This window comes from Phalacrocorax aristotelis, chromosome 1, assembly GCF_949628215.1.
Source record: "Phalacrocorax aristotelis chromosome 1, bGulAri2.1, whole genome shotgun sequence".
In the NCBI taxonomy this organism is placed as follows: domain Eukaryota; kingdom Metazoa; phylum Chordata; class Aves; order Suliformes; family Phalacrocoracidae; genus Phalacrocorax; species Phalacrocorax aristotelis.
The window spans coordinates 120,804,834-120,814,913 of NC_134276.1; the positions used below are offsets into that span (position 1 = coordinate 120,804,834).

At 46.1% G+C, this 10,080-nt stretch overlaps 1 protein-coding gene across 1 annotated transcript; it reads right to left on the reverse strand.

Annotated features, from left to right (window-relative positions):
- Positions 1-1,944: 1,944 nt before the first annotated feature.
- Positions 1,945-9,677, reverse strand: LOC142053849 (OX-2 membrane glycoprotein-like). The gene is made up of 3 exons (XM_075086099.1): positions 9,356-9,677; positions 3,902-4,213; positions 1,945-3,368 (listed from the first exon to the last, which is right to left on the reverse strand). Exons 1-3 carry the CDS (start codon positions 9,675-9,677, stop codon positions 3,028-3,030), a joined length of 975 nt encoding a protein of 324 aa, XP_074942200.1. The 3' UTR covers positions 1,945-3,027.
- Positions 9,678-10,080: the final 403 nt, after the last annotated feature.

Genomic DNA, 10,080 nt, shown 5'->3' on the forward strand with positions numbered 1-10,080 from the left:
TGTTCTGTGTTTGGATGTCTTTGCCTGTTCTAATTCTGATACTGTGAAAGACAAATAAATCAATAACATCTTCCTTTCCTGTACAGAATTTTGCTTGTAACTACTACATCCTCCACTTTTGCTCGGTCTCTAGTCCTATCGTGCTTATAAGCAGAAACCTACAGAAGCTTTTCGCAATTCAACATTCAGCTAAATAGCAAAAGAAATTACAATCCCATCGTAAACTGATACTTTCATGACTTCAAACCCTGCTTTCCACCACTCAGGAAAATAAAAATAGTAGAAAATGATAGAAAAATTATTGTAGAAAATAATAATAGGTAATCTCTGCAATCTTCCTGGGTTTATAAAGTTTCTTTCCAGCTTTGTGCCTTTCTTCCCTCTAAGGATCCTTTTCATTACCAAGGTCAAGACTCTGGGTTTCTGCGAGAGACTCATTTAGCTTTTTTTAGAAAAAGGCACGTTAGTTTAAGCATTAGTGGAAACCTTTTAAAACTCAAAAAAAACCCCTCTCCAAACCCCCCCTGAAGCACAAGTGCAGACCCTGCTGAGGGGCAAGGCAAGGGCTGATGCTGCACAGCCTGTTCAGGAGTGCCAAGGACTGAGCCCTGCCCTCTTGCCCACACCCTGCCACCCACGAACCACAGGCCCAGGGGAAAACCTGTTTCTCCTGCAGCCCCATCACTCACAGAGGAGGAGGGAATTAAGCTGCAGTGGCGGAAAAGCTTGGACAAAAAGCAGCTTCCTCCTTTGACAGTTACGGGGCTCAGGAGAAAAAATTCCAGATTGTGACCACTACAGCCAGTTCCCCTTTCTCCACACTCACCAGCTGCACTATTACTAAGCATTAAAAAAAACCCGCATTTTATGACAAGGACTGGGTTTATTCATTCTCAGCTCACCCACTTGTTTTCATTTTAGATTACTTGGCTTTTTAACTACAACGCAACCCGATTCATCTGGGATGCACATTTGAAATAGATGCGTGAGGGAAAACCAGATGACATGCACTTGCTCTGGGAAGCCAGGAGGAAAGGAAACAGCCTGCACTGGCTGTCTTCATGCTGCCCACAACACCATACCAGCCAGGCGGGCTCATGTCTCCTTCCCTGGGTGTACAAGTAAAGATTTCACAGGCGTAGGGTGGGATTCAGGGAATTACAGGAGAACTACTCAAATCTGACCTACAGGTTATAAGCAATGAATTTTTGGCAATAGGTTATATTTATTACCCTGCGCTGGTACATATCTGTCCACAGGCAGCATCCACCCCCTTGCTCCTGTTAGCCTCCTGCTTCCCACTGCGCTCACCTACCACTACACCATGACATACACCAAATCCACCAGACAGCCTAACGCCCCTTCAACTGCCCTTTTGTTTCCTTACTTCCTCCTGCAGGCAGGTGGGATGCCTGGAAACACAAGGCAGCTGTGATAGATTAGGGGAATTAAGAAGGAGGCTGTGAAAACCTCAGAAGAAGAAAAATAAAAAAGAAGAAGAAGAAAAACAAAAGAAAAAAAAAGAAGAAAAAAAAAGAAGAAGGAAAAAAGCACAGGTGTGTGCTCTTTGCTTTTACATTACTTTCTAGGAAAGACTGGTGGAAATCAATGTTGGCAACTTCCTCATGCCTGATAACTCCTGGCTTAAAGCCTGTTACTCCTGGGGCCTGGGTTACAAGTTCAGGCTGGCTGCAGTCTTGGCCTGATCTCTTGTGCCTTGTGGGGAACAGGTTCAATGCCCACAGCCCACAGCAGCGTGATAGGCTGCTCTATGGCTTTTCTGCACCCTGACTCCTGGCAGGGGTCTCCTTTGGCCCACAGCAACGCCCCCCCAGGCCAGCATCTCTACAAAATGCTGCCCTGTTTCAGACAAGTCCAAGTCCAAGATTTGAGCTTGCAATGTTAAAGTATCAGAAAGGAACAAACATAGCTTTCGAAACCCCTGAAAATACAAAACATTAGTTTCATTATGTAGATCCCCACAGACAGTCAGAGTTTCAAATAAATATTTTACAGGTTTTTTTTCTACAAAATCGAATATTATAGTAGAAGAAAATAAATAAGTATCTATTATTAATTGTCCTTTTTTGTATTTCCCTTGGAGCGAAGTCACAGCAGGTTTGCTTGGAAGCCTGAGTTGTCATTGCAAGAAGTTTCTCTCTCACACGCATAGGGCAGGCAGCTGCTCAGGTGTTCAGTGGCGCGCTGGGGCTGGGGGGCACCGTGGGAGTCTGCCTGCCCACAGCTCTGTACTGCCCATACTTCGTGGCCTTGGTACAGGCAGGAAGGACCTAACAGAAGAGAGGTTGTTGGGTTGTTTTCCTTCTTCAAAATGTATCGATATTTTAAGTGCAGGGGTAAAGATCCAGGCTGTGTCCATTACCAAATGGGTCTTTGCATCTCTCTGTGTGAGGGGAGACTAAAGTTTTCCCCTCACAACCCCCTCAACAGACTCCATCTTAGACCTAGAGGCATGGCACCCATGGCAGAAGACATGCATTGCATTTCCTCCCACTGCTTTTTGTTTCCAAGACACTCATCAAAAGTAAGGGTACATGCTCTGGGCATATCCCGCAAAGAGGCTGAGGTACCTTCAGCATAAATCTGGGCTGTGAGTTTCTGAAGTAACGCCACCTCGGTCAGTTTACCTCCACCTCAAGCTTGCCTCCTTCACCCCTTGTGCCAGGATGGCCTTGGTGGACAACCAGCAGCGCCTCAGCCCCTGCTGCAGTGCAGCATCCTGGGCTTCCCACAGAGATGCATGCTCTTCATCTAAAGACCCCATTTTGTTTGAGATACGTCCTTGAAGCTGCTTCCTCCATGAGCTGCACTGGATGTGCCAGAAGGAGGTTATTTTAGGAGATGTAGAAGAATGGTGCAAGGGTATGGTCACTGCTTGCACAACTATTTTGTACATAAATATAGTAACAGAGCGACGCTTCCCCTGCAGCATGTCTTGTCATTGAGAAAGTGAATGTCTTCTAGCTGTCATCACTGTCGGGCACCTATGGGCCTGCCTAAGCACCTTCAGGTGTCCCCTTCCCAGTGTGCTGCTACCGTGGTGTTTTGCTGGGGGCTGATGCCTTCATCCCTCCCTGCCCTGGGTGCAGCCCTGGCTGGGCAGCATGCAGCCAGCTCCAGGGTGCCCGGGCAGAGCTGGGTCCCGGCGGTGACCCCCAAAACCTGTGTGGGTGAACACTGCAGCAGCCTGGGGAAAGATGGACCTACCCAGTGTGGCTGGGCCGGGTTTCTCTCTGGGTCATGTAGGTGCCTGAGGCAGCAGCAGAGGAGGCAGGCAAGGAGGAAAGTCACAGGGACCAGGACCCCTGCTGCAATGGCAATGGCTTGTGCCGCGCTGCTGTCTGGACCTGTGAGGAAAACAGTGGGTAGTCAGTTAGTGCATGAAGAAAATAATACAACCCAAACCCATTTCAGACATTCCTTGGTCAGTCCCTGGGGTGAGATGGGGTGGACAGGGGCACTGGGAGCACATGCCAGCATGCATACAAGTGGCACCACCAGCAGACCTGTGTTTGGGGTCTGATGCCATGGTTGGGCATGTGGCACCCAGCCTCCCCGAGCTACCCAAAGCTGCATGTGCTCTTGGTGCATGAGGCTACATGACAGGGAAACCTTGCAAGTCTCTGGCAGAGGCAGGGATGCTGGGGCACATCATGGCCTGTGGGGCACCCAACAAGCATTAAGACATTGTATGCTGTTGCCGAGGGTGTTTGGATGCACCTCAGCACCTCCCCTGCCCCTCCCCAGCCCAGCCTTGGCTGCTCTTCCAGGTGCCTTCCCCACCTGCTCCCCAACCCTCGGAGGAGTTTCCTGATCTACCCCAGGAGGTGTTTCATGGTCTCCTCCCTGCTCCAGGACAGGAGCAGTGTTGCATACTGACCCTGCACCACGGTGTCCATGGGGAGGACCAGGGTCACATTTAGAGAAGGGTGTTGGATCTCGCAGGTGATGGGATACTCCTGGAGGATTTTGGAGTTGGTGTGGGTGAAATTGCTGATGACAGTCACGGTCTGGTTGCTGAGCCTGATGTGGTACTCCCTTGGTTTCTGATGCAGAATTCTGGGAAGGCGCCAGGTGATATTTGGAGCTGGTTTCCCTGTTGCTGAGCAGCTGATCCCCACCACTTTCTCAGAGTCCCTAGCTTTGTCTGGACCGGGTATAAGCTTAGCCTCCACTTTGGGGTCCGAGATGGCTGTAAAACACAAAGCAACAAAATCCATTACTTTCTTCTCACATACGAGCAAAGAGCATCTGTATTTACCATTATCTTGGAGTTCAACCATGATATTTAACCTTGCCTCCCCCTCTCCAAAGCCCCAGCAGTGACAAATAAACATGAAAGCGATCAGGCAGCAGTCTGTAAATTAAGAGCTTGGCAAAGGACAAGAGGGTAGAAGAACCCATGTTTCAATTCTGTTATTAACAGCAGCAATACAACGTCCCAGCTGAGAAGTGGTAATTATGGAAGAGTAAAGAGCAACAGGTAGAGAAACCATGAAACTACACATCCTCCTCTCTTTGAAAGGGCTGAACTGCTTCAATGTGTCAAAATTCTAGTTCTTTTCCCTTAAATGTATCTGCAGGATTAGCTTTATTGCTGTTTGAGATGTGCAAGCTTGTGGCTCAAAGGACTAAATGCGTTTATTTATGCAAGACAGTAATGGTGAATTTTTATGTGGCTACACCAAGGGATTTCATCTGTGGAGGTTTTGTGCTTGTACAACTTTCTTCCGTCTAGTGTCAGGTTTTGGTATCCCTCAAAACCTTCATTAAAGATAATTTCTTCTGAGCTTTTCCTCACCCTGAAAGATCTGCAGATGCTGTTACATTTAGTCGTAGCTGGCAAGAAAGATGAACTACAGGCATCATTCATGCTTACGCACTTGCATGAAGACTGCTTGTTGATTTCTATATATATGAACTGTATTTGCAAGGAATTAAGAAAGGCGAGGAGTGCAGGAATTTGTTTTCAGCCTGGGTAGATCTCCAGGGGAGATGTGAACACATAATGATGTGTCTATACCCTGCAGAAAATAGCCTATTTATTCCTCAGCCATAAATCGTACCATAATCTAAGTCAGAAAGGACCTCTGGAGGTCATCTAGTCCAAGCCTCTGCTCAAAGCCAGTCTAATTAGCTCAGGCCAAGATCTATAAAGGCATGTAGTTCCATTTGGGAGTACAATCCACAGGTTTCCATATGGCACCTCACCAGCCTGCCTTCTACGTCAGCGCATGCTATGATGGCATTGGGGTCCAAACCACACTCTACTTCTAGGTCCCTGTTTCTAAGAATATTACTTTTTTTAACCATTTAAGTGCAGCAGCTATTCTAGTTTCATTGAAGTCTGAGTTACTATGAATGCCCTTTGAGAAAAAAGTATCTATTACTATATTTAGTAGTAGTCCATGCATGCATTACTATTTACTTAGCAAAAATAACAACAGTCAGCACAATATTTATATTGAAATTAATTTTTGTCCCAACACTAGTAAACATATGTTTATCAAATGCTGATCCTACTTTTAAATAACAACAACAAAACACCCCTGTTTATTCTTCTTAGGGAAAAAAACCTACTTTTTTCCTTTTGGGAGGTAAATGAAGATTTGCATATGAAGGAGGTGTAGAAGACAGTGAATGATCTTGTGAAAGGGTGAAAAGGCTTGTGCCAGATACATAATGGCACCTATAACCTCCTGGTACAATTCCAGATGCACCTCACCGGGTTGTCTGGATCCGCCAAGCCATAACTGCCAGAGGGTGGAAGCCAGACATTGCATACCAACAGTTTTGCTTCTTTTTTTTTTTTTTTTTTAATGGCCTCATTTATTTACTATGTCTGTGCCTGCCTAGAAAAAAGTGTGTGTTTCTCATTTTTTGCATCACCCATAGACAGAAACTCAAACCCTACAGAGCTGATGAAACCCACTAGCGTTGCTCTAAGAGCAACAAGAAAAGTGTGTTGGGGGATTTTAGCTGGAACTTCTCAAAATCTCCCATGTATGAAAAGGCAAGTGTCATAAACAGTTTGTTTTGATTAATAAATTTTGCCTGAACTTCTTCTTTCGCTCACGGGATGCATAAAAATAACATATCTACCCACAGCATTAACTTCAAATATTAGGTTGCAACATTCAAAAGCAGTAAAGGAAAGCTGTCACAGATGTTTCCAGAGGGGGATGAGAAAAATTGCTCACTATCTTGGCAGAAGCATACGCACTCTACATCTGCTTTTCTTGTGACTAAGCAGTCCTCCCTCTTCCCACATTGGACTCCAAGGAAGGATTATCATGTGAAAAAAAAATCCTTGTAGGGCTGAGATTCCCCTTAGCAAGTGTCTGTAATAGATTCACAAAGCGTGTAAGTGCTTGCATCTACAATAAAGTCCTGCTACACTCTTTGTTAGCGTGTGCCCACTGTTGATATTTGATGCATACACTTATATGAGCTGCTTCTTTTGCCTTTCATCAAAATATTTTTTCCAGTGAAAAAGTACCTGCAAGAGGTGTTGTACGCAGACTTGCTTTAATATCTCCTGCAGAGCAGTAAGGCAAATGTTCCCAAATTTTTGCTGTGGCAGTATCCCAAGTATTTGAAAAAGGGACTCTGTAGGGAAGTACATCAGCTTTGATTATCTGTAATGGCCTTCTATAGTTAAAGGGAGACCGTCAGGTCACGATGTGCTTTTTGTGTTTAAAGGCTTGACAGTGGTCTCAGAGAGAGTGGTAAAAAATTTTAGGAATTACAGTATGCCTCATGATGATAGAAAGCCTTTTGCAACTGTATGGGTGTTCACCAGCAACACTATGGCTTTTTTTCCCTGTCTAAGAAATAGCGATGGTATTTCGCCGCGGCGCTCAAGACTTCCAGGTGAATGGTGCCATCTACAATGAAGGCAGGAGGTCTCCAAAGACAGCCCAGCAAATGCCTGGGGAATTTTGTGACCCAGCAAGTCTTGCCCATTCTCTTGTGGCACATCCTGCTCTCTCTGGCCTTGCTCATTGGATCCCCTTCCCGGGTTTCATTCTCATCCTTTTTGGTGATGAAGGTCAGAAAAACATTTCCAAAGCAAAACAGAGGGGAAAGGGGAGAAGGCTGTTCAAAAGAGACCCACCAAACACACTTGAAACTGTTCTGTTCTAAAATGGGTTTTGATACAGGGTAGGAAATTTCTGCTTCTTCTTGAGCTTGCTGTTTTCATCCAGGCAGGTCTGAGATTCCTCCAGTCATACCTGTTTAATTATTCAGAGTGTTGTATCCAGTTATTATGTGGTTTCACTTCCCGTTGTCACGCAGTGATGGTGCCGGTCCTGGAATAGCCCCTCTTGCGAAGGCTGTTGTAATCGGGCAATTACCAGCTTGTAAACTCCCTGGCAGTCCCCTCTTGAGGGCAAAGACCTGGCAGCGTTTCATTTTCAGCTGGTGACTCTGGCTTGCTCACCTTGCCCTGAATTGCTGTGCCTTGGGAGATTCCTGCTGGCTTCACACTCCATCCTGGGGAGCCCTCTGGTCTTGTTCAGGCAAGTTTTTCTGATCGTTATGAGTTGACAATAAGGGAGTAAGACTGTAGCTTTCAAGTAGCATTGCATAAATTAGCTTCAATGAAATACACCACACGTGAACCAAAACCTTCTGTCACAGTGCCAAACACTTTATTCATGGTGAACCTCTAGGACCTGTTCGATACAGCATATCTCAAGGAGGCCACCATCACCTCCACAAGCCAGCCCCTGGCAGTGATCTGCGAGCTCATGCTGGTGTAGCAGGAGCAGCGGGCTCATGCCTGCCTCTGAAAGAAGTGAAACCCTTCTTGGTTGATGCGTTTTCGCCCAAGACCCAGGAAGAGTTGTCCGCAGGAGTGTGTGTAGCAGCAGAAAAACACTTTTTTTTTTTTTAAAGTAGTGCTCTGCTAAAGGACAAATCATAGCCACAAGGCTGATGATTCTGGGAAATGTTTCCCCCACCTGGATTAAAACAAAACCAACCAGACAAAACACATTTAATTCTGTGTTTAGATTTACATGCTAAACAAGAGTGGGAACCCTCTGCAAGACACTTCCATATTTTCCCGTAATGTATAATCAGTGTTTACCCTCTGAATGACTCAGGGCTGGGTGTCTTTAGGAACACCTTCCTCTTCATATCTTAAATATTGAGTGAATTTCTCCTTAATTTCTGTTTTCTGCTCTAGGAACTTTCCCAAGAGAGAGGAAAAAGAACTTCTGTTCCAGGCTTGATTTTTCTTCGTATTTCCCTCCCTACTCCTTTCTCCTATTGCTTAAGTCATCTTCCCTCTGTAAGCCAGGGGTGTCTTTTTTCCCACGCAGATGATTCCTGGCATATGGGTATGTATATGGGCATATGTGCCTGTGTCTTTGTCAGCAGAAGGTACTACGGATAACCAAAATACTCTGCAGGGGTCATACCACCAGCTGCAGGTCCCGGACACTGACATTTTCCACACAGGACATGATCTTTGGCCAGCATCCCCACAGCAGAGTCACTGACAAGAAAGTCAGGAGCCAACAGGGTGTCTCAGCTTTCTCATGGGCAGAAACCCAAGACTCCTCGAAAGTTAAACAGCTTTTCACTCTTGTCCCTTTGAGTTTATCTGTTTCTCTACATTTCAGCTTGTACTTGCTAGCTGACAATTTCATATGGACGTGTCAAATACTGCAACCTCGACTCATGACTTGTTTTAACTCTCTTCTTGAAGCTAATTGATGCTGACCTGCACAAGATATTCATGTGGCAAAGCCCATGAGCTGTGCTGTATTTCAGCATTTGTGGGTTTTTTTGGTTTTTTTTTTTTTGGTTTTTTTTCAACCTTTCCTGAGCCCAACCTAACTATTGTCATTTTTACTATAGCTTCAAAATCAGCTTCCAGATAACTCTGGTCACACGTATGCCTCTCTGCCTTTTGAATATTTTGGAATTTTAAGACTGAAGGCAGAGTAAGAAAAACACGCCTGATCTCCAGGCTTCGGAAGTGAGAGCAGCAGTGAAAGGAAGCAGAGGAGCATGGGGTTCATGGCTGTGGCAGGCCAGATGTCAGCACAGCACATGGCTAGGGAAACTTGGAGTAAGTCATGGGTTACATGTCAGCTTTTACATCTTACTGTTGTTGACTTAAAGGGGAAGAGCAATAAAGAACTGCTGAAGCTGGTTTCCCATCAGAGATAAAACCATAGAGGGAGGGAGAACCACAGAGGAAGCTAAGCCACCTTTCCCGCAGCAATTTAGCAATGACCTGACCACTGTCAGGGAAGGTTTTTCCCAGGAAACGACTTGGTCCTCAGATGACAACCCATACGCGATTACAACACCTTACCGTAAACGTTGAGACACATCCTGCCAGTGACAGCTCCCGAGGGGAATGTGTTGAAAATGCACTTGTAACATCCTTCGTCTTGGAGAGTGACTCCATGAAGGGAGATGGCCGAGGCTTGTAACTCGCTGTGGGCAAAGCTCACGTGGCCGACGTAACCCTTTGCTATCTTTTGGCCATTCATCATACTGTAAGTTGCTATGTTGTCTTCAGCCCCGTCCGTCTCCTTCTGCCAGGTGACCTGTAGCACATCTTCTTTTGTGACTGACCGGCATGAAAAAGTAATGTTTTCTCCTGCCTGGACCGACTGGACCTTTCTGTGCATCACCTGCACGGAGCCTGGGGGAGAAGTGGGTGCTGCACTCAGCGTTTCTCGCCACCCTTCTGCAACCCACCCCCCAGCAGAGGCTCCCCAGCACCTTGCCCTCACTCCTGAGCAGAGCAGCTTGAGAGGGTTTCTCTGCCCCTCTATTCAGGGAAAAAATGAAAACACAGCTCAAAAGTATTGCCCTGAGATTTTCACTGGACCCAACACCTCTCACACAAGGCATCCCACCAGCCTGATACCTGTGCTGTAGAAAGTGCCACAGAGAAAGGAAGCTCCAGCATCAAGAGGGACAGATTTCTGTCTGCTGAGACTTTTCCCATAGGCAGCTGTGGTGAGGTTCCCTAAATGTTCAGCCATGCTAATGCCTGAACAGCCGCAGGTGCATTACTGTTCTCTGAGC

Bases quoted from the DNA above. Each gene is read 5' to 3' on its own strand.
- LOC142053849 (XM_075086099.1), bottom strand. From the start codon at position 9,677: ATGCACAGAAAGGTCCAGTCGGTCCAGGCAGGAGAAAACATTACTTTT. The intron at 4,214-9,355 runs GTAAGGTGTTGT...TGTGTTTTACAG, and splicing joins GATGTGTCTCAACGTTTACG to CCATCTCGGACCCCAAAGTG. The intron at 3,369-3,901 runs GTCAGTATGCAA...TTTTCCTCACAG, and splicing joins CATGGACACCGTGGTGCAGG to GTCCAGACAGCAGCGCGGCA.